Here is a 23,404-nt window from a genome sequence, read left to right on the forward strand (position 1 = left end):
CCAGGAAGTGCCGGCTCCGGGCCGCGGCCGGGATTTCTGGGAAATGTAGTCTCTGGAGCCAGTGGGGCTGGAGAAGGGCAGGGCCCGAGACCTCACGGGAGTTGTAGTTCTTTACAGGCCTTGAAGTAGCGCAGTCTGAAAGTCTCCAGACTTCAGGAGCTGGGAGAACGAACCCTTTTGTGGGGTGAGTACTTTTTGTTTTCCCCAACAGAGGAAAATAAATGCTTATATCCCCAGTTGTCCCATGTTAACTCTCCCATGTTAACTTTATGAGAAAGCCAGATTATTTTATTAGCATTTCTAAATTTAAATGTATTTTATGGCACTAAAATACCAAACTGCAATAATTCAACTGCAAAATTCAATAATATGAATATTATTTAGCCTTAGAAAGAAATGAAATTCTAGTAATGCTATGACATGGGTTAATCTTGAAATACGTAATGGTAAGTGAAATAAACCAGACTCAGAAGGACAAGTATTTAGTAATTCCACTTATATGAGGTGCCTAGAGCAAATTCATGTAGTTTTGGGGGAAGGTATAGCTCAATTGTTAGTGCGCTTAGCATGCACAAGGTCCTGGGTTCAACCCCCAGTACTTCCTCTAAAAATAAATAAGTTAACCTAACTACCTCCCCCCTCAAAAAATAAAATAAGTTTAAAAAATTAAAATGTAGTTTTTATCTCTTTATCAAAACAGTGTTGCCAGGGGCTGGGGGGAAGGGAGAGTGGGGACTTACTGCTTAATAGGTACAGAGTTTCAGTATGGGATGTTTTAAAAGTTCTAGAGATGAGTAGTGGTAACGGTTACAGCATAATGTGAATTTACTTATTGCCACTGAACTGTACACTTAAAAATGGTTGAAGTGGTAAATTTTGAGTTACGTATATTTTGCCGCAGTAAAAAAATCTTTTAAACCTGAGTATTCCATCTTTGCATTTTTTTCTACCCTCAAAATTTTTTCTTAGTTTTGTTTTGTTTTTTATGGCTTTCCAGAGAGTTTACATCTCTTGTTGAATTCTCAATGAGACACACAGTCCTCTGTCCCTTGGGTTCTAATGTATTCCAGTGGCTCACAATAAATGGGCGCCAGAATGTTCAGCCTTGAGCTTTGATGAAATAAAATTCCTATTTTAAGGCAAAACAAGAAAAATGTAAACATAAAATTTTTTCCCTGCCTGTTTGGGCCTCCTCCCTCCCCTGTGATGTGCATCGTGCATCCACATTATGTGTTAACCAGCTCTCTCCCAATGGCAGAAACACTTTCTCCATGATAAGGATCAATTTTTCTTCTGACACCAGCCATGTAACTCCTTAGAAGATAACATTCCTTTCTCAATCTTGTAAGATGTCAAGATGACCCACCACTCACCTTGTACGTGCACATGCCTTTGGTAAACCTTATGTACAATGCCAATATATTCTTTCCCTTAAAGAACGTGATTGTTGCACAACAGACTGGGTCAGATGACCTGGGGAGATACTGGGCTGCACCTAATGGAAGTTCTTAGCATAAATGCTCACTTATGATGTTATTAATGTTACTAGCTATATTACTTGTATTCTGCCTATTTAATAAGATTATTGTTTCTTGCATTACCAAATGTGTGATTGAGCCTCTGATAAAAAGAAGGGTGCTTAGGTGACTTGAAATGATTGACCAAATATATAGTTCTATAAGATACTGATTGTAATAGTGTAACTCTAGATATGGGAAGATGACAAGAGAGTGGTCTTATTCTGGACCAGACTAGTAAGACTGGTGGTCCAGAGACATTTGGCTGTTAACAGGGCCTACCTAGTCCAGTAATAGCAGATTGAGTGGCCTATCAACGAAATCCTCACCTCACCTGGGAATGAGCATTCCTAGCACCATGGATCAAGCTGGCTATGAAATGCCTCCCAAACCTTCATTGAAATTAAAATCAAAAGTAGAGGACTATAAAATAATGTTGCCCACCATCCAGTTCTGTAAGAATTAAATCATTAGCCCTGCAGTCACTGACTTACCCTGAAAGGAATTCAGGATCAAAATGAGGCACTTTGTGCTCTGGGAAAACTGGCAGAACTGGCCCTCAGGTAGTTAGATAGTTTCAGGAGAAAATTCTGTGAATGCAGTTTCTTACATCTTCCCATACTTAGAAAAGCACTAAAACCATTAACTAAGATATCTGTTCCTCGAAAATAGCAGTAAACTTCTGCCAAGATGTGTGCTTGATTTCACATACTTGTTTGTCAAAATCACACGTATACTAGCCTCCCCGCTTAATTCTTAGTTCTTTGGAATAGTCCTCAGAGCTTCCTGAAAGACTGTTTCCCAGTTTATAACCCTCCTGTTGATTCGAGTAAAATTTTCCATTTCTTTCTCAGATTGAACACTGGTTAATTTTTTGCTGACAGCTTCATGCTCAGGAATAAAGAGAAGGTGTTTAAATCACTGTGGGAGAGTAGTGGTCAACAGCTCTAAACCTGAGACCCCGATCGTAATAACTTTTAAAGCCCTGCACACTTTTTATCATTTATTATGCTTGTTTCCCTGTATCTTTTGCTCTAGTGATTAGAGGCAAACTCTCAGGAGAGACTGGGGGCTTATTTTGGGAGTAAGCAGCAAGGAAAGGGGTAGCCAGGGCAACTGCCACCTGCTTCACAGTCAGACTTTCAGAAGAGGAAGCCCAGGGGATAAAGTGGTGAGTACTGAAGAGGGAAGGGAAAAGGGCCAAGCCCTTGAGGCCTGCTCTGGGGATAGAGGAGGGGCTGGCCTCAGCTGGGGAAAGGGGTAATGGCCCAGTGTCTAGACAAGAAGCCCCCCCAAGTTAGGCCACAGCCCTTTCAGGTACCTCTTCCAAGTAGGGTTGCCAGATTTAGAAAGCAGAACAAACAAAAATCTCTGGGACACTAGGTAAATTTAAATTTCCGATAAACAACAAATAATTTTTAGTATAAGTATCTTATCTGGTAATCCTACTTCAAAGGCTGGTTCTCTGAGGAAAATCACTCTGTGTTTTGTTTTTATGCATTCCTTTCCACTTGCTTCTTTTGAGTTCTGTCTCACGAGGGCATTGTAACAGCCTCCTGACTGGTCTTCTTGCCTCTAGTCTCTCTACCCCCGAGGTCAGCCTGCATTCTAAAGTATCAGATTATATAATAACCCTGCTCGGAGAAAGTAAGTGCTCAAAGGGACTTTTAGAATCCATCTTTTCTTGGTTCCTTGGACACCTCTGTGAGGGAGGCTGGGCAAGGGTCTTCCAGAAACCCTGAAGTTTGATAACAGGTTGAAGGCCAGTGCCAGTTCAATTATTCATTCTCTAAAGACTTATCAAATTCCAGGCGTCGTGGCACAAGGCATTCAGCACAAAGCCCTCTCCTCCCCATTGCACCCATATCACATAGCAGTGGCCCTCTAGTCCTTGGCTTTCCCGTAGAGGCTGAAGGAGATGCAGGTCTTTGGAATAGAACCCCCTTCTCTTCTGTCTCCCATCTCCCCAGCCCTCAGGCAGTGCTCCTCACGGGCTGCCTGAAGGTGGGTCGTCTGGGGTTATGTCCACCAGAGCGCTCTGCGCTGTGCTGAGTGCTGCCCTGGCTCAGGCAGTGCAGACACACAGAATCCTCCGCCACCCCCACATCCGACGTGGAGCCTGGATGTGGTGGGGCAGGGCATGGTCAGTGTGACCAGAGGATCTTTCTTGTCGGGAGTGGGGCACAGAATGGTGTGTGGTGATGGCTTTCACTATGGAGGGGACCTGAGAGTCAGACTCTTCTGGCCTCTTTCAGGCCCAGGTAAGGGACAGGGGTTTCCTGGTCCACTAGCTTTGTGCAAGGTCAGGACTTTGGGGAGCCCTACAGTGCTCCACTGGTGGAGCTGAAGCGGGCAGCAGTGGGGGTGGGAGGGGAGGAGGGGTAGAGCGGGCAGCCAGGAGACCTGAGATTGCCTCTAGTTTATCAGCTGGTGCTTGGGAGTTGTCATCTCCACATCCCACATGGGCGAGTTCTCTGGTCAGACCAGGATCCGGTCAGACTTCAAGACTCCTGCTTATCACAAAGGGGTCAGAGGCTGAGGAGTACAGGGAGGCCGAGGAGGCCTGTCCCCTTCTTTTATCTTTCTTGCTTAGTGTTCCATCATCCCGTCTCTTCTCCATTTGCTGACCTGGTGTTACTCGTACAATAAAACTTCCTTAGAGGATGGTTTTTCAGTTAAAACCTAAAGGGTAAAGCTTTAGAACATTTTGGGAGAAACAGTTTCACCCAAGACTTCCAGACAAGCTTTTTCACTATGTATGCCTCCAGTCCCCATGTCTTTTGGGTTCCTTGACCCAATTCCCATGTGTGTGTGCATGAGGCGGGGTGGTCCCTCACGCCTCCAACAAGCAATTCTCAGATACCAGCAGGGTGTCTGAGAATTCAGTCTAATTCTGACACTGCCTGGAGACAGCATCAGATTCCAGTGTCAACTGAAAAAAAAAAAATGCACAACCTGAAAGTTGAGAATTGTTTTATTTGGGCCATCACTGAGGATTTAAGCCCAGGATACAGCCTCTCAGATAGCTCTGAGGGACTGTTTCCAAGAGGTAAGGGAGGAGCAGGATATATAGGAGTTTTTGCAAACAAACAAACAAACAAAAAAACAAACCCAAAACCAAAACAGGTATTAGACAGGTAGTAGAACATAAAAAGATTACTACTAATTAAAGAACAGACATTTCAAGTTAATGAATTTAGTACTTTTCTATGTGTGGGAAGGTGCAAGAGTCTGGGCTCACTGAAATTATTCCTCTGACATGCACCTTAACTGTCTAGGGCCAGTGTCCTGTTTTTCTCTATCCTGACTCCCATCAGCGTGCACCTTCTGGAGCTGCTGTAGCGGCTGATGGTTTGATGGCTGCAACATCCTTTGTTTACTGAAATGGCAGGTGACGTTCTTTGTCCAGAACAGGTTAAAGTTTGTCCTACAAGACTGCCACCAGTCCCACCCCCACTTCCCACCCCTTCCCGCTTCAGACAGGTCTCTACCCTCCAACGCTAGCTCATGTTGATACCTGTACTTATGACAGCTGGGTATTAAGCCAGAGGTTCTCCTCCTGCTAGGATTCACTTAATTTGTTAGAAGGGCTCACAGAACTCAGAGAAACATTTTACTTACTAGATTATAGGTTTATTATAAAATAGTATAACTCAGGGACAGCCAGATGGAAGAAATGCATAGGGCAAGATATGGGGAAAGCGTGCAGAGCTTCCATTCCCTCCCCAGGCAGGGCATTCTCCCCAAATCTCCACCTGTTCACCAACCTGTAAGCTCTCAGAACCCAGTCCTTTTGGGGTTTTATGGGGACTTCACTACATAGGCAAGAATCACTGGCTGTTGAACTCAACCTCCAGCCTTCTCCTCTTCAGAGGTCTGGGAGCAGGACTGGAAGTTCCAACTATCTCATCACAGGGTAATCAGCCCCCGTCCTTAGGCTACTTGAAGCTTTCCAAGTCACTTTATTAACATAACAAAAGACCCCCTTATTGCTCTTTTCACAGGGAATTCCAAGCATTTTAGGAGCTTTGTGCCAAGGGCTGGGGCTGAAGGCCAAATATGTATTTCTTATAAATCATAGTGTCACAACAAATGTGTATAAATCTTAAATTGATAATCACCTTATACTAAAGGGTAAAGAAATTAAATAAATCAAGCCTAAATGGGGAATCAAGAGAATCCTTTAAGGAGGCCTCATGGAGAAGTTCCAGGGTCAGAAATGAGATACAAGCCCCCACTGTGACAACCATGTCTATATATGTGTGTGTGTGTGTGTTTGTGGAGAGGTGAGTCCTTAAAGGGCCCCAGAACCCAGGGGAATGGAGGCTTAGGCACCCTTGCCCTTCCCACATTGCCTGGAGAATGAGGTTGAAGTGGGATGGATGGGACAGCCGGTGGGAAGAGGAGAGGGGACACAGAGGCCAGGCCAGGCCAGGCCCTCTTCCCAGGTCCCAGCCTCTCTGAGCCCCAGGCCTGCCCCACTTACAGTGCTGGTCTGCATGCTGCTCACTGCTGGGAGGTGGGTATTAGCTGAAATTACCTGAGAAGTCCCCAGGGAACCTGGAAGAGGGGAGGAAGGGCCAGCCATTTGGGCTTATGGGGGCTGGAGCCCTGTCGGCCTGTCCTGGCCTCTTGCCTGGAGGCTCAGCTCTTCCCAGGGTGTAAGACCATGGGGAGTGGGTGGCTGTCGTACAGGCTGGGTTGGGCAGCAGTGCTTCTGTTGGCTCCAGATCTGTTATCACAGGGTCCCTGCAGGGGGGCAACTAGGGAGACAGAGCAAGAGTAGGCCAGGGAGAGGCATATGCCCCAAACTGTCTCCTCATGGATGCTCAGGCATCCATGACTCCTCTTGCTCTGACAGACATCCCAGATATCAGCTGGCTAGGAAACTGCTGACCTCGTGGTCTTCCTCCCATCTGCACTGCCACTGCCCAGGTTCAGGCCAGCCCTGCTTTTTGTTTGGACTAACCCAAGTTTCCCAGCCTCCAAGGTCCTCCCTCTACCCATTTTCACTTCCCACCACCATTCTATGTTAATCACCCCATGGCATCCTCCTGCTTAAAGTCATCAATGACTCCCCACTACCTGGAGCATAAAGCCCAAGCTCTTCAATAGACAGGCTCCAGGCTACCCGATGTGATCAGTTGTCTCCCATCCTACTTTGAAGGCCCAGCACTCACTCACTTTCCCTAGCATACAGCATGCTCTTTTAGGCCTCAGTACCTTTGTATTTGTTGTTCCCTCTCCTCGGAATATTTTTCCCCCTTCTCTGTTAAACTTTCCCTTGACTTTCACAATCCAGCTCATAAATCTCTTCTCTCCACTACCAGTGCCCTTCTAACAAACAATGCCTTGTTCATGTCTGTATGGCAAGCCCTCGGCAGATGGTGGCCAAATGAGTCAAAGGCTGACCCAGGAGCCAGGCTGACTCTCTGTCCCACTCTACCCAGGACACCCAGCAAGGACTGAGGATGGCATAAGTGGGCATGGGCCTCAAGGAGACACCAGGAACTGCAGTGAGCAGCAGGTGGAGCTGGAAGGCCAGTGACTGGTAGGGAAGTTCCCTGTGCCCACTGTTGAGGAGGAATTCTTTCATGAGGTAGGAGGGACACAGAGGAGGCAGAAAGGGAAGGGGGCTTAGGCTCTAGTGGTCACCTCATTGCCCATCTTCACTGGGACCAACAAGGCAACAGCCCCCTGACCCCTTCCTCGCCAGGATGCTTCAGGGTCCCCGGACCACTAGGTCAGCTTGCCATTTCCATAGTAAAGTTCACAGATGCTAGGAATAGCAGTTTCAACCTGGTCTCAGATCACTGCCCTGCAAGTTGGGTCTGTGCAAGACAGGTGTAGAGTACATGGGGCAAATCCTTTTGGACTGACACCAGTGGGTACTAAGAGCACTAGGCCAGCAGGATGGGATGGGACTGGAAGCACCCTGGGCAGAGGTATCCTGGGCTGGAAGAGGCTGACAGTGAGCAGCTAAGGCACACCCAGCACCTTGGGGAGTCTCCCTTTCTCAAAGGACCCAGGTGTTCTGGCCCCAGCTTCTCTTCCTTAGTCTAGGGGGCTGAGGCATCCAGGAACTCTATTCTGAAATGGACCCCTCCCCCAATCATTCCATCAGTGGATGGACTGGCAGTGGTGGGAGACCTCAAACACTTGCTGCCATTCTGTCCCTCTGTCATTTCCTTACTCCCTCAACACTTTTTATCCTAGAACCTTGCCAAATGTATTCTCCAAATAAGACAGACATGGGCAGAGGTGCGGGCAGCGTGGAGATGGAACTGGGCACTGAGAGAACCACTCCTACTACTGGAGGTCCCCACTGTGGCCCCTCTGCCTCTCTAGCCCTGCTAGGTTCCCCTTCCCTCATGTAAGCTCCAAAACCCCATGCCTCTTTCACTTTTATACAGAGGACCTCAGCAGATTGGGGGGGGGGGGTTGGCACAAAACTACCAGATTAAAAATACCTTGGCAGTATATATACCTGTTAGCTACTTTGGGGGAAGGTCAAAGTATTTAGGAAAGGCAGGGCTGGGGAAAAGTCCCACAGAGATAGGTCACCCCAGGTTGTATAACTGAAGAGGGTAAATAAAGGGACCCACTCACCCTGCAGCTCCCTCCCCTCTTTCTCCCAAAGGTATCCTGGAGGCCCTGGAAGATGCCTGATGCAAGGTAATCAGTGAGTGTGAAGTCTGCAAAGGGTAGTCTGCCCACTGCTAATCATCTCTCCCACAAAAGAGCCTTGGGGGCTGAAGAGTCTGGGGTCTAAGAAGCTAGCCTTACAACAAGCCTTGCCCATAAAAAAATGTCTTTTTTTGCTCCAATTAGAGATTATGAACACTTTAAGAAAGGTTAAAGACCTTAGCCTCACAGTCCACTCGTATTAAGAGAAAGTAATTGTACATTTCAAAACTAGGTCATGTTGGTTATGCCAGCATGACTATCCTCTAACCCCACATGATCTTTCCCCTTCCACCACTAAGCTGCTTCACAACCTTTCTAGAGGTTAAGTAGCCCAGATCATACAGGTGGGATTCAAGTTCAGGTTTTCCTGACAAAACTTCCTTCCCAGCCTGCAGTGACACACAAGCTCCCAATAGTTCAGGGAGCCAGGTAGCTCCATGGTACTGGTTTGGTTGGAGGTGACTAGGTTGGATCCTCTTTTCCCTTAAACAGCACAAGGCAAAGGGGAAATCAGTGCCAGAATCCTGGATACTGCCTCAGACCATCATGCTTGAGCTTCCTATGGGCCAAATGGGTTGGTACATTATTTTGGGTGGCTCATCTTTCCACAGATTATTCAGAGGGCAAATTCTTCACCTTCTTCACCACATTCCCCTCCTCACCCTTAATTTTAATACAACTATGAAGAAAAGAATTCTCAACTCTACAAGGAATATATGAAACTATTGTTATAGTGGCCATACCATTTCAAAGAGCCTCACAAATACAAGAGAAAATCTTGGTTGGATTTGAGAAAACCATTTCTTGTTACAGTGAACCAGAAACAAAACATTCCACTGAAACTGGAACAGTTGACAGCAAATGATTTAACTTAATTAAACCTTCAAGTAAGAAAAGGGTCAAAGCCAATGAATGCAGAAGCCCAAAACTGGTTTGAGATTAACATAAAAATAGCATTTCAGCATGGGTATCCTCTGACCCTTCCCACCAGGTATCTGCCATCATTTCCCTAGCCCTTTTCCCTTCCGAAACATCTGCCACACCAAATGGCTTTTCCCTCTTCTGCAGGTATAACCCAACCCAAAAATGCCCCTTTGGACACGATGCAAAGCCAAGAGGAAAGTTTATAAATTTCATTCCAGGGTAGAAAGTGCACATACTCAACCCAGCACACTGATTATGTGGTGTCAATGTACATGGTAATAACTGTAATGAAATCAGAGCTGCTACCATGTGTAACCTGTTAGGTGGATCTGTAGCTATGTCAATGTTCCTAATTTACAACACTAAAACATCAATGTGGCAGAATGCACGTTTGAGCTCCAGATTTTAACACTTTTTAAAAGCTATTAAAAATGATGTAAAACAGAACTGTATCTCAGAAATCTAGATTTTAAGAAGGAACATTGATGGGCTCTTTCTGGGACTTTTTCATGGGGGCACAGAGATGAACAGAGGAAACGTTAGAATGTCAAAGCTTATGACAGGTGAGGGAAGGCAGAGGTGGGAAGAGGGTGTCCTAGCCACAAGGCCAACACATTCATATTGAAAGAGGCGAAGGAAAAAATTCCCAAACAACAACAAAATCAAACCAAACCCAAGTCAGAGGAAAAAAGGGTTTCATACAACACAGTATCAAAAAGTAAAAGGAACACACTAAATGCACAAACTGGTGGCAAGTCAGTCCGCCTATTATGATAGGTCCTTCCAGCATCAGTCAGGTTTCTTCTCATCTGTTATCTCAAGGTTATTTACAGATGTGTGACTTTAACAAGAGTCTCTCACAGGAGGGAAGGCAGGCTTCAGTCATTAGTTTCGGGATCTGTCTGTGCCATGTAGGCATCCAACTCAGCATCCAGGTGTCCTTTTGTTTTTGACATGTATGCATCCAATTGGTTGTCCAGCTGCTCCTTGGTCAGTACAGGGCGAGCAAGGGCACCTCTCCCTCGTCCACGGCCTCGGCCTCTGCCTCCAAAGCCCCCTCTTCCCCGACCTATCATACCCCGACCTGGCCCAAGGGGGAAAAAAAAAAAAAAGAAAACAGTTACAAGTAGGTTTAATGGGTGCTATGGTAAATGCCCCTTAGAGCAGTGGGGCCTAGCTGAGAAAGACTGAAGGGCAGGGAAAAGAGGAGAAATCTGGAAAAACAGGAAACACACTGGGTAGAAAGCAACACACGGAAAGCACACATAATGAAACCCTTACTACATGCTCATCTCTACATTTTTATTCTATCAAAAAAGCAAGGGAAAAATATTTAACTGATAATTTAAAATTTCTTAGTCTCTTCTAAAACAGAAAAACTAAAATCTGAGACTCACTTTAAGTTTATAATTAAAATACAAATATAGATAACCCCATTTAGTAAGACAAGAAGGGCACAGAGAAACAGGAGTATGAAGCTAGACAGTTTTCAAATTAAACTTTATTGGAGAGCCTACTGAAAAATTAGCTCATTTCTCCTCAAATTGATCATACTAACAAGTGACCCCATGTCAGGAGACTGAGGAATTATTCTGGCATAGGAACAATGAAGGGAGATGGGGAAAAACATTTTGGGTAGTCCTAGTCACTTCTACCTACATTTCTAGTCACCTTATAACAATGATGGTTATCTGAGAGGTGGTTTCAGTTCACTTATCAAAACATACCCAGCTTTCTGAAAAGCTACTTTAGACCCCCCACCCCCACCCAACCAAGATGTCTCAGAAACCAAGTCAAGATAATTTGGAAACATGCTATTTCATCCTGAAACCCAAACTAGTTTGCGCTTCACTCAATAAGCCAAGCAACATATAATGCAAGAAAAGAAAACAAGCCCTCAGTTATCAAATTTCCTTTCCTAATAGTTACTATCCTCTGGCAACTTCAAGGTCATAAATTATGGCAGACCCACCCTACTCTTTAAAGGGACCAAAGCAAATATACACAGGAGCTACAAGAATAGAATTTTTTCCCCTGGACAGGTGTTGTTGGGAGTTTTCCACTAAGCTCTAAGCCAGAAAACTCCCATGAGATTCAGCATTAACAGCAACACCATTAAACTCTTTCTCAATCTGGGTCATGAGCTCACAAGACAAGTATCACTAAATCTTGAGGTAAGATTATCAACAAGAGTCAGTTAATTAACTGACAGGATACCATTTTGCTTTCTACCTTGATTAAAAAAAAGTCATCTCTGGCTTTGCATAGACACAAACTTTACTTGAATTTACTTGGTTTCAGAGTCAGTAACTAGCTCCCAGTCTCATCATCTTTAACTCTGCTTCGTTTTTTACATCTCCCTCTTCTCTCTTAGACTAGAAGCAGGGGTCTGAGCTATGGGGTGGGGTGTGTGGTGATGGGGCAGGGACAGAAAAAGGTAAAACCCCAAACTGACCATTTTGTCATTTGAACAATACAATTTAAATTTACAACAACCTAAAAGACTGAAATAACCTGGCTCTGTAACATGTACCTGACTGTCCTAAGAAACCCCATGACAGACTTTCGCACTACCAGCGTATGAATTCAGAAAATAAGCCAGTTTCATAAAACAAACAAGACAAACAAATAAGCCTGCCTATGACTTGAAGCTGTGCAGAAAGGTGGCTCTGAGTTTTGAAGGGAGAGAAGTAAGGGGGAGCTATTCTCTGAAGTTGGTAGCTGACTAACCTCTACCACCGATTCCGCCACGACCCATAGCTCCACGCCCTAGGCCCCCTCTCCCAGGACCTCCACGACCTCGAACACCACCTCTTCTTAAGCCCATTCGGGGAGCTACGGCTCGTCCACCTCGGAGCAGGTTTTGACCTTGGAGAGGAGGCATACAATGTATATGCAGGTAAATCCAAGAGAGACAAAGTAGATTCTAACCAAAGGAAGGCGGTGAGGGTTAAATGAGAGTTAATTCAGTTAATATTTAGGTTGGGTAGGGAAAGCTGCACACTGAGTGTGAACAGATTAAGCAGCTCTTTATTCAATCAATTCAACAAGCCTGACCACAAATCCTTTTATGGAAGCTGGGAGTTAAGTCAGTTAGTAAATACATACATTTAATAAATACCTATTGAATAATCACAGATAGGTGCCTAGCATTAGTTAGATTTAAAAACAAATGATATGGTTCCTGCTCTCAATACATTTTTGTAGGGGACAAGAACTTATATAGGGAACAGAGTAACAGTGCCCAAAATGTAACATGTAGCTAAGCGCTATGGGTCAACTTGTCCTCTTTTTTCCAGATGTTTCACTAGCACCAGGAACAGAAATGATTAGTTAAAGTATAGGCCAAAAGACCCATACATTTCTTAGATTTGACTTATTTCTAGAACTTGAATGTGCTTTGATTCAGGCAGCAGCAGGGTGTTTTAAAATGGAATGGAGATGACATGAATTACCTGTTGTTACGCAGGTCATAGCCTCTCACCATTGCACATTATCAGAAAAGGAATGGTATCGATAAAAGACATGCAGCACTATTAAAAATATGTGATTTCAAAAGTTATTAATTATATTAATACAAATTCAGGCTTAAAGATGTTAAACAAATGTGTCCATAAGCAGCCCAAGAGAAAAGGGAAGGGGGTGAAGCCCGACAATCATCAGATACATAGCACTGACCTCGGAGCGACATCCCGCCCCTAAGGAGGGTTCTTGTGGCACGTCCCCCACGTAGTCCTCCTCTGGGCAAGCCTCTCTGGATTATGGGCAGGCCTCGTCCACCGATTGCTCCCCTGGCCAGGGCCCCTATGGGTCGGCCTAACCGTGCCTGGATGTTACTCTTACCCAGGCGCTGCTTTAAGCTCTTCTGGAAGAAAAGGTGTTAGGAATTGAGATCAAAAAAGCAATCCAATGGGATTTGGCAACTCAAAGTGCAGAAAAATAGAAGCAAGTGAGATGTCTGTGTGGAGAGAGGTAAGCCTGCAGTGGGCGTCATAAGGATCCCAAACCAGAAGCAAGCCTTTGCCTCAGGACATGGTATAAAAGCAGAATTCTGATCCAGAGCTTCTAAGAAACTTAGAGTACGGCCCCATGAAATTGGCATCACCACAAATTACCTCACTAGAGACATCATATATCACCACTTTGAATTTAAGTTTTAATAAGAACTTCCCATATTTCACATCCTGGATTCTGCTGTTTTTGAACCACCAGTTGACAATGATATGACTTGATTCATACCTGCCCAAGGACTACCACTGTCTTCAAAGGCTTACTCAAACACCATAGAAGTTCATCACACTCTGGGCAAAATTTAAATTACAAGTTCATTTGAATTCTTGTGACTTAAGAACAAGTTTGATTTCTCAGTCAAAGAGGCCAGTGTGTTCCATTTTTCCTCTGAGTATCTATCTCCAGACGGTCCACTTTTTACCTTAAGATGTAAATAAACACAAAAAAGTCAAACCTCCTTTCCTTACATTTCTTAAATAGCCATAATTCCATGTCTACCTTTGCAAACAACTCCATTAAGTCAATATAATGACTTTTAATTAAAAATAAAAATGTAACTCAAATGTATCTCCATAAAGCCAGCCAATCTTGCATGAGAATTAAGAAAGTTGAGCTATCTTCATAAAACTCAGGGCCACATTTGAGGACAAGGACATACCAGAAATAGGAGATTTTTCAATAATTTGTCCCTCAAAGAGAAACTACGAAGATCAGTATCTCAATTAAATTCCTTCAGAGGGTGACTGTGTAGCCTTGAACACAACCAAAGCCCTAGCAAAGCTGTTCTCCTATAAAGCAGTAAGTCAATATGAATGAAAATAAATTAGGAGCCCTCAGGATTCACCTACAAATGACTACCAATGATTTTCTTTGCAACCATATGCTGTGAGTTGTTATTAGCTTTCTAGTATATTTCATAAACTGCTTATCACCAGAGGGGCATGCTCTCAACAAAAGCACACAATTATGAGGTCAGGACTTCATTCCGTAAGTCCCTTATGTTTAGTCATCCCTAGTATATCCTCCCAAGACGTGTGCTTTAAGAGAACGTTCCGCACTTAGTTCTTCTCCCTTCCCAATCCTTATTTGCCACCAATACTGGTCTCTAACATTGAGAAGAAGCTTGCGGACATCAACTGTACCATCCAGTTTCCATTCCTACTAGAGCTGTGCTGTACGCTGAGACAACCACCAGCCACATGTGGCTGAGTGCTCAATAGTCAGTGTGTCTAGTGGCTACTGTATCGGAGAGCACAGATACAGAACATTTCCATCACTGCAGAAAGGTGTATTGGACAGCACTGCTCTAGAGGCTACATTCTGCACAGCCTATGTTTAAAGTTTCTTATGGAAAGGCCCTTTGGAATGATTTATCAGACTTATCTTCAGCAATTTTTATTATTTACTCTCAGAAAATAGTGGTGCCTTTCACTGCTTTCCTGAGTCAGGGATGAATGCAGTCACTCCAAGGCTTAAGGTAGCTGAAGCAGAAGGCCTTGTTTATTTTTGGTCAGTGAGCCCAATGGTTCAGGATGGGGGTGGAAGGGTGTTATATTTAACTGCTGAATTTATGCACAGCCATGCAGTGCTATCAGTTAAAGTCCTTACAGTTGCATGGCACCGCCCTCCAGACGCCCAGCCACAGCTTGGACATATCCTTCCACAGCCACTGTCCGGACTTGCATATAAAGTCTATGAATAATAAAGAGCAGGTTTTATTTCAGATCTGAATAGGATTATCTATTATTGGAAATTTGAAAGAGAACCCACTAACTCTTAATTACTCAGTGTTCTTAATCTACTCTTCTGACAAAACTTTAGGTGCTGTGGAGATAAAGGTCACCCTACTCTTTGTTTCACATCAAAAAACTTTGACTAAGAGGAATTTCAGACTCCCTGTACTAGGGAAGAAAGAAAAAAAGCATTTCCCTAATTTGTAAACCATTTAATAGGGAATAAAGGATTTTTTGAAGATCATCCAAAACAGACACCAAAATTTATTTGTGGAAAAAGCCAGTGAATCTATTTTAAGGGCAAAGGATCAGAAAACAAAAGAAATTAATACTCATTGATAACATAGAAACAGGCCACATTGATGGCAAACTCCCTAAAAGAGAAAGACAACAAAAAGTTACTTATTGGTACCTGCCAAAATGGAAATTCTCTGAACTTCTCTTTCCTCCAGAGAAGTTCAGCTTTTGCCCTGAGCCACCTTGTAATCATCCATCACGTCCTGACAGCCTCAGTGGATTGCCTGACAGAGATCACCAGCTGCTTCTGGAGTGTTAAGATCCATTCTCTCACCTGCTTAAGTTTTAATGCTGCCTGGACAGAGGGTCTATTCTCCATCTGCTGGGCCAGTCTTCTGTTTCTGGCACTGGCTAGCTGCTGTTGTTGCTGCATCGAAGCCCGAATATTCACTGGCATCGGCTGTTTGTTCTTCAGCATATTAGTAAAGCTTCAAGGTCGAACAAAATGGATGTTTAAATAAAAGCTTTATTACAAAACATTTATTGGCATTTTCATGGCTTGCTAGACCAGGAGCTCCAGATCCCACGAACTTTAAGTAAAGTGGTACACTTAGATCAAGGCTGATGTGGGTTAAAGACTCCTCTGCTTCCACAAACTTGCAGGAATCAGAAACTTAGAAATGCAGCTAAGTGCAGCACATTCAATCAAAAGTGATAACAAGGGCTCAGGTAACGGCTTTTAGAAAGGTGGAAAGTAAGAAAAACAAATAAGCAGATATGATAACAAGAAGACAGAAGATGTAGTTTCAAAGACAGACAAAGCAAGCCAAAACCTTCAGGGGACCTGAAGGTGCATTCTAAGGGCAAATATAAGGAAGAACCTGAGCACCTTCAAAGCCCTTGGAAATTATACACCCACATAAATTACAGGAGTATATCACATTTTCTCTATATTTGCTCACTCAGTAACATGTGAATATGGAGAATTAGTGAAAACGTGAATATGGAGAATTAGCGTATCATACCTTAAGAGACAAGCAGCAGCACATATGCTTCAGAAAAGTCAAACAAACATTAAGTCAATCTTTCAGTGGTCTAACATCAACTTAATAAAATCACTGGTGAAAGGCACTAAATGACCAAAGCTCTTGGAGACAGAAATCTTAAGTCTCAAGTGATTACTTTTTCTGACTCCAAGCGACTACTTCGGGAAAAGTTAAGGTTAGTTCAATTATTTAAGAGCTTGTGAAGACACTCTTCTATTTATTCCTATCAAAGTAAGTTTAATGGAGTGAAAGAGAACAACACTTAACTTTAAGAATCCAAAACAAAAAACAAACTAAAAGCAGAATGGAAAGAAAGTGAAATGGAGCAAAGCAAGTGCCTCTTACAAGGCCCAAGAATGACATTCGAGGGCCTTTGGACATATTCATAGCTTGCTACCTGCCTCTTACAGGCCAGACACAACACTGCTGGCCTTGGACTGGGCAGCAAGCCTACTGCAGCCAAGGTCTCATGCTACTGAGCTGCACCACCCCTGTATCAATGTAAAAAAAAATGTGAAAAGGGAGGGTGTGAGGAGTCTTTTTAAAATACATCCCACCAGATAAATATTTCAGATAGCTTAACATAAAAATCTACTGATAAGGGGTTTTGAAACAACCGCCCAATTTGTTTTGTGTACCACATAAGATGCAATTAAGAACAGAGGTCTGTAGCCTTCTGTTGGTATTTAGTTTAAAACCGGTTTTTGAGCATTGGACCCCAGGGCCAACTTAAGTAATGTTTTCTTATGAACGAGCTGAAGTTGCTGTTGGCTGCCTCACCGCTCATTTAGAGACATCTTGGTGGTGCTTTTTAGCACAACTTTCGGCGCTGACTGTGCAGCCATCTTCAAATCCCGAGAATCTACAAAGGACAATGGGCAGAATAAGCAAATCAGAATGATGACCACCTCATTTCAACAAGGCCTAAAGGCCCAAACCAGAAATCAATGGAAAGGCACGTATCAGTGACTTCTGATGATCACTTTAAAACTCATTTCAGCTGCTTAAATTTATAAGCCAGTCACCTGAAGTGAATAAACTTTCAGGCCACATGACAGAAAATATCTGCCCAAGCCTCCAAAATGGCAGTCCTAGACTTAGCTAAAGGAAGTGTTAAGAGTTTGGTTTTTCATCTAGAGCGGTCCTTCTCAACCTTGGCGGCAAGGAGCTTTTAAACAAAACACAGAAGCCTGGGCCCAAACCATTTAAAGCACAATCCCTGATGTTGAGGGCTGGGGATCAGCAATTAAACGGGGGGAAAAAAAGTCTACCTCGGCGCTTCTTATGTGTAGCCAAAATTGAGAACCACTGATCTACAGAGATGATACAGGTGTATCAGTTTCAAAATTGGCTTTCGACTCCAAAATCAAGCAGGGGCCTTGGCAAGGGACTGGGGACCTGGCGGGGGGGGGGGGGGGATAAGGAGGAGGAGAAGTAAAGGTTTTCTAAATGGGCACTCACCTGGGAGTCACCTCCCAGAGAGCATGCTACAAAATTTAACCCTAACGCTGCCATTACTCTCCAACGTTCCCTAAAGTCGTGAAGTCCTCCTCTGATTTCCCTACCATCTCAAAGCTCCGTCAGCCCCGCCAACTTTGTTCAACCCGCCAAACAAGGTTCCTTTTCATCCCTATTAAATCCCAACCTTTCCCATCAACCCCGCGGCTGAGTTTCCAGCTCGGAAAACTCCCCCTCCCCCGCCTCCCTCTCTGGGGCTCCGCCCCCTCCCCGGGGCGTCCGCTCTCCGACACCCTATCTGCTTCCACATCCCCACAGCTCCCGCTCCGCGTCCGCCGGGCCCTTCAGCTCCCCAAGACTCTTGCCCCCCTTCTCACTACAGAAACGTACCGAAGGAAACGGACGCCAGTGCTCCTCCCGGGGCTGCCACCACGGCTGCGGAAGGCGGGCCGGGGGCCGGCCGAACCTAAGTTGACGGTGGAGGGGCTCGGGTTAACTTGGTGGGCGGTTGGTTAGATGTGTTAAGCGGTGGAGTGCTAGCTTAGTTCGTTGCTGTTGGCTGGCTGTCCGGTCCGCTGGTCCGCCTGCTCGCCCGGCCTGCCCTTTCCTGCCTTTCACCACAGCCGCGGCCGCCAACTCCCGCTCGGTGCCCAAAACAAAATGGCCGCCACGCCCAGTGCGGAGTGGGACCGGCTAAAATGGCGTCGACGTAATTACGTCAGACGTCAGATCCGCGCACAACTAGGGGGCGGGAAAATTTGTGCCACGCCTGCGCGGGGATCGGGGAGGAGCCCTAGAGAGTAGGCGGGCTTTAGCAAAGGTCCTGTCTGGGTTACACCCTGCGCTCCGCCCAGGTGGCCGGTGGCATAGCTCTTGGGTTTTAAGGGAACTGTGCGATAGTGATTTGGGCCGCTCGGGGCAGATTTGGTGCCCACGTAAAGGATGTTCCTATTTCCTCTCGCGTCCCTCAGCGCCTCAAGCTAAGGCAGACAGATTAAACTTTTTTTACACAGACGTGCCTCGCTTTCTCTTCCGGACCACGTGGCCCGGGTAATTTCCGCTGGCTCTCCACTTATCATTTGCCTGGCTCAGAGAGTTGTGGATGGCCATGGGGACCAGGGCCGGGAGCACACCTCTGCTGGATCCTATGCCACTCACCACCGCTCTTGCATATTTGTCTCTTCACTTCCTCCCCAATTTGGTCTAACCAAATCCTTATTTGCAGGGACCTTTGCGTTCCTGCTCCCCCTTCCCTTCCATTTCCTCTCGCCATCTGCCATCCATGTGGATTCTGATGCAGACCTACACGGGATTTTCCTTACGCCTGGGCACACAATAAAAGGCTTGAATGTGTGAAGAATGAGTGAATGAACACGTCTTCATTCGCTCCCCCTCCCCCGCCCCCAGGGGCATCGGATCCTTTAATTTTCCTTTCTAGCATTTATGTTTGTGTTTAATGGTTTGGCATCCTTACTGGACTTTACCTATGTGACGCTGAGGGTTGTATGTGTTTTGCTCACTGCTGTATCTCCAGTTCCTATACAATGTTTAACACATGTTAGGTCTTCAGTAAATATTCTTTGAAGGTTGAAGGGAAATTCTTCTGGCTTTATAGCTGAGAAGCTGATGTCTCCTCCACTTCCAGCTGAAACCTTGAACCCCTACCTTCCTGGACCCTGAGCATTCCTTAAGTAGGAATATGTAATGGTCCCCTGATCTCTCTCCAAATAAAATCCCTCCCCCTCAAAAGACCCTTCCCCAAAAAAGGGGAAATTGAGAGTCAGCAGCCTTCACTTCCCCACCCACTTCCATATCCTAAAGGAGACAGACAGCAGCTGGCAGCTGGTAGAGAGGAGCCTTTAATGAAAGAGGAGTTGCAGGCCTGGCCCACTACTCTTGCGCCCTTGGAGGGTGGGCAAGGGTGGGAATGTGGGGAGGTAAAAGTGGGGAAAGGGGGAAGCAGGGCAGGTATGGCAGAGTGGAGGGGAAGGGCGCTGCCCACGGGGGCGATCGGCTCAGCTGTTCTCCCAGAAGAAGTTGTTACAGGCCACAGTGAGGGCAGCCACCAGCACTACGTACTCCTGGAAGTCCAGCCTCCCCATCTCCATTCTCATCTAGCTCCTTCATCACCTTGTCCACAGCATCCGCATCCTTCTGGGTCTGTGCAGGGAGGAGATGGAGAGGTCGGTGTATAGGGAGATGAATATCACTGAGTTAGGGACGTGGTGGGTAGCTCATTGGGGAGAAGGAGGCAGAGATGGGGAGGAGGGAGAACTTCATCTAATTATGGGACTCTTGCTGCCCTCCTCAAAACTGAAACACTTGTGGCTTCCTGTTGCCTACGGAATAAGCTTAACAAGGCAGAGTAATAAGAACATCAATTACCATATGTTGAGTGCCTACCATGTGGCAAACACTACACTAGGAGCTTTACAAGCAATGTCTAATTTAATTCTAACATAGTATGAAGCTGGTTTCATTATTGCTATTCTAGAGAAAAGACAAATTCACAGTTGTTGGTGAAATAATGTGCCCGAAGTCACACAGCTAGAAAGTGGCAGCGTCAGAATTTGAACCTGGGTCTAATAAAACCTCAAAGCTGGTGCACTTTCTTCTGGCTTCTCCTTTTCTGCATCCTTCAGTCCAGTCACAACTACTAAGCATGCTCCATCTTTCCCCCCATGCTCTTGTTTCCATAATGTACCTTCTCCTAAGATAGCTACAGTTACCCTAATAATTTTCCAGTGGAAATCTATGGCTCAGGTGCCACCTCTTTGGAGAAGCCGTCCCACTTCAGTCAGGTTAATATTCTCCCATAAGCCTTTCCGGCACCTCTGTTAAGGCTCTGCGTGCTTCCTGATGTTCAAGGTTTACTTTCAAGTGTCAGTTTTTCCCTTCTAGACTGTGAGCCTTGTTACTGATGCATCTACATGGGGCCTAGCACTTAACAGGTGATCAGTAAATAGGGCATTTTGATTTGAACCAGGAGGAGTAAGGGGAGACTGGGAGAGGAAGGAGATGACTGGGCTGAGCCAGGATGGGGTCGGGAGATGGCAGGGAGGTGCCCACTCTGTTCCCCCACCCCTCGCCCACTCCACCCCGTACCCCGACCCTGTGCTCACGTCCAGGAAGCCGGAGAGCTCCGTCCGCAGCAGCTCTTTCAGCTCCTTCTTGCTCAGCTTGTACTTGTCCCCTTCCTTGCCCGAGTGGGCGTGGAACACGTTGATGAGAGTCTCCATCGCCGTCTCCAGCTCAGAGCCCATTGCGCAGCTTACCTACCCACGTCCCACCATGGAAGTGAGCTGGGGACCATGCTCGGGGTATCTGGGGTTCGGGTTCGGGTCCCACAGCTCAAAGAGCTATGAGATCAGAGCCCCACCACAATTTATCTTTTCTGAGATTTTACGCAAACAGATCTAAATCTAGACTTGAACTCTGTGTCCCTCAATCCACATTCCAGCCAGAGGGAGTCAGGGCTGAGGGCACGGCGGTAGAGCAGCTGGAGCTGGGCTGGTGCTAGAGGCCTGCAGTTGACCCTGCAGTGGCTCTGGGCTGCCCGGGCAGACGCTGAGGAGGGTGGGGCAGGCAGGTGGGGGTGGTCACAGGACCCGGCCGGGCTTCCTCTGGCTCTATTTTTACCCTGGACTTGCCTGCCCAGCACAAGCAAGCTCTGCTCTTGGGGGTGGTGGGCTGGGCTCCCCTCTACAGCCTTGACTCTGCTGCCCACCTTGAGCAAGGAGTCAGTCTGGTGCCTCCGGTCAGCCTGGGGAGGGGGTGGTAGTCTGAGTGGGCAGCCCAAGGTTCATGGGGAAGGAGCATCTCACTGCCTTTGAGTTTCCTGTCACCAGACTGGGGGCCTCTCCTGATCCTTCAGTTCTGTTCCCTCCTGAACCTGTCACTTTGGCTTCCCTCCATTACTTCTAGTTTGGTTCCTCTTCTCTGCAGAATCAGTCCTTCCACTGGGTGGTGGTGGGAAAGGGAAGAGTAATGTCTGAGCCTCTTCCCTGGAGTCAGGGCTCCCAGGGACAGGGAGAGGACACATGTGAGATCTTGTCGCTGCTGCTGGCCACTCCCACCCTGAGGCCCAGCCTGGTCGATGTGGGGACGGTGGCATCAGGGAGAATGGGGCTGGTATGTGTTGGGGAGATAAAGGCTAAATGCATGAGGTCCTCCAAGTTCAAGGGGCTTCGAGAGGGGAGGGGAAAAATGGAGAGGTCTGTTGAGAAGAGGGGATTGCTAAGCCAGGGGGCCTCTTTCCCTTGGCCTTGGGACTGTCAGCCCCTCCACAGCCTCAGGGGGTGACTCAGGTGTCTCAGATCAGGTGTCCCCATCCTTCTCCAGGCCTGAGGGGCTGGACAATGGGCCCTGATCGGATGACATCCCAGCTCTTCAATGGTGCCCTTGTGAGTGTCACCTGAACTCCAGACATGAGAAGTGGTTGTCACAGAGACATGAGGGAGATGGAACCCAAGCTGGGGCTGATGGAGAGGATAAGAGGGTGTGTGAGGAGGGGTGCTGGTGGCTCAGTTATCGGCCCCATCCAGGGAGGGCACCTAGAGGTTGCCTGGACACCTCAAGCAGCCTGGGATTTTGCGTAGGGGCCATTCTGAGAGGACCTTGGCAGGGAGTGGGCAGACAGGAAAACAAAGGGAAAGAATGGGGGAAAGAGGAGTCTGGGGATATGGGCCAAGAAAGAGGAGGAGGAGAAAGGGGAGGTCACGTGAAGTGAGAGTTGGCAGTGGGAACAGTACCTAGTGCCCCCCTTCCTGGTATCACATGGTCTATGCTCTGCCACCAACACCACCCACTCTCCCCCGCCCCCCAACTTCCCTAGGCCCCAAGCTTTTGGCAAGGCTGGGTGGGGTGGCAGAGAGACCAAGGCTGGGGTGGGGGGTGGGGTGGGCAGAAGTAGCTGTTCCATCTGCTCTCTTATTCTTACATCACTGGAAACAAGGCGAGAGCTGGGTCCCCTCCCCAGCACCTGGGAGACTGAGGGAGTCTTGGGAGGGCCCTTGAGGGCTCTGTGGTAGGAGGGCCTGGTGTCCTGGAGGCTCAGCGGTTGTGTTCCCCACTGGCTTCCTCATTCACTGAGCTCCCAGATCTCCCTTTGACCTTCCCTTGCCTCCCTCACCACCTTCCAAACACTGTCTCCTCCAAAGCCCAAACTCGTCCCAGACCCACAAGGCACCACAACGCCATCCTCCCCAGACTCTTGGAGCCCTGCTGAAGTCCCCTTCCCTGCAAGCTGGCCAGGGCAGGGACTTAGCACAGATGGGACAGGATACTCACTGTCGGCCTGGGTGCAAGGTGGGAGCAGGTTCCCGGAAAGACAGGCAAGGCTGCAAATGTGGCTACCGGAGCTGTGCGGGGAGACCTGCCTTCAGTCGTCCTTCCCCCGCCACCCCCCCCCACCGGCTCCACCCCTTCACAGACAGACACCCAGTGGGGCAAGGGGCCAGGAGTGGACAGAGGCGCCCTCTGTCTCCTGGGCTGGGACAGGCTGCCCTGTGTCCTCTTCTCCAGCCTTGGTTGTCTGCCCCCTCAACTGCTGGGCCCCAACAGGCACAGCGCAGAAGGAAGGGAGGTGGGAAAGGTCTTGGGAGGAAGGAACATGGAGAGGACTTCCCTGCACCCCCCACGCCCCAGTGCTGGTGTGCTGCTAGGCAGGGCAGAAGGCATTCACCTCACTGAGGGGGCTCAGTGAGGGGGCTTCTCTGTGAATAATTTAGTCTTGGGCTCCCTGAGGGGTTTCAGCCTGAGACCCCATTGAGAGACTTCAATCTAGGGTCTC

General features: G+C 46.9%; 2 protein-coding genes and 1 long non-coding RNA gene across 9 annotated transcripts; 1 reads left to right on the forward strand and 2 right to left on the reverse strand.

Moving 5' to 3' along the window:
• The first annotated feature begins 77 nt into the window (after positions 1 to 77).
• Positions 78 to 15,648, forward strand: LOC116658722. Of its 3 annotated transcripts, XR_004314006.1 has the most exons (5): positions 104 to 184; positions 2,556 to 2,688; positions 6,968 to 7,116; positions 8,158 to 8,192; positions 15,325 to 15,648. It is a non-coding gene; the product is annotated as an uncharacterized LOC116658722 (long non-coding RNA). The 3 variants fall into 3 exon arrangements; XR_004314005.1 differs by lacking the exon at positions 2,556 to 2,688 and having other exon boundaries at positions 78 to 184; XR_004314007.1 differs by lacking the exons at positions 104 to 184; positions 2,556 to 2,688 and adding an exon at positions 670 to 1,376.
• On the reverse strand, positions 8,983 to 18,313 carry CHTOP (chromatin target of PRMT1). 5 transcript variants are annotated; one of them, XM_032464219.1, is made up of 7 exons: positions 18,004 to 18,298; positions 16,936 to 17,017; positions 15,444 to 15,597; positions 14,748 to 14,831; positions 12,807 to 12,990; positions 11,859 to 11,996; positions 8,983 to 10,212 (listed from the first exon to the last, which is right to left on the reverse strand). In XM_032464219.1, exons 2-7 carry the CDS (start codon positions 16,998 to 17,000, stop codon positions 10,007 to 10,009), a joined length of 831 nt encoding a protein of 276 aa, XP_032320110.1. In that variant the 5' UTR covers positions 17,001 to 17,017; positions 18,004 to 18,298; the 3' UTR covers positions 8,983 to 10,006. The 5 variants fall into 5 exon arrangements, with proteins under 5 accessions (XP_032320110.1, XP_014408329.2, XP_006177245.2 ...); XM_014552843.2 differs by having other exon boundaries at positions 12,807 to 12,993; XM_006177183.3 differs by lacking the exon at positions 14,748 to 14,831 and having other exon boundaries at positions 12,807 to 12,993; positions 18,004 to 18,313.
• Positions 18,314 to 19,449: 1,136 nt separating this feature from the next.
• S100A1 (S100 calcium binding protein A1) lies at positions 19,450 to 23,034 on the reverse strand. Its single transcript, XM_032464220.1, is given in 4 exon segments — positions 19,450 to 19,706; positions 19,708 to 19,773; positions 20,736 to 20,899; positions 22,903 to 23,034. Coding segments are annotated over 3 exon segments (285 nt in total). The 5' UTR covers positions 20,877 to 20,899; positions 22,903 to 23,034; the 3' UTR covers positions 19,450 to 19,628.
• Positions 23,035 to 23,404: the final 370 nt, after the last annotated feature.

The sequence above is a fragment of the Camelus ferus genome, chromosome 21 (genome assembly GCF_009834535.1).
Source record: "Camelus ferus isolate YT-003-E chromosome 21, BCGSAC_Cfer_1.0, whole genome shotgun sequence".
Lineage (NCBI taxonomy): Eukaryota > Metazoa > Chordata > Mammalia > Artiodactyla > Camelidae > Camelus > Camelus ferus.

What these genes read in the sequence shown, in the direction of transcription:
- CHTOP (XM_014552843.2), bottom strand. Translation starts at nt 17,000, where the DNA reads ATGGCTGCACAGTCAGCGCCGAAAGTTGTGCTAAAAAGCACCACCAAG. An exon ending in GGGCGGGATGTCGCTCCGAG is followed by an intron (nt 11,997 to 12,806) that starts GTCAGTGCTATG and finishes CTCCTCTCCAAG; the next exon opens with GTCAAAACCTGCTCCGAGGT. An exon ending in TGGCGGAATCGGTGGTAGAG is followed by an intron (nt 10,213 to 11,858) that starts GTTAGTCAGCTA and finishes CCCTTGGGCCAG; the next exon opens with GTCGGGGTATGATAGGTCGG.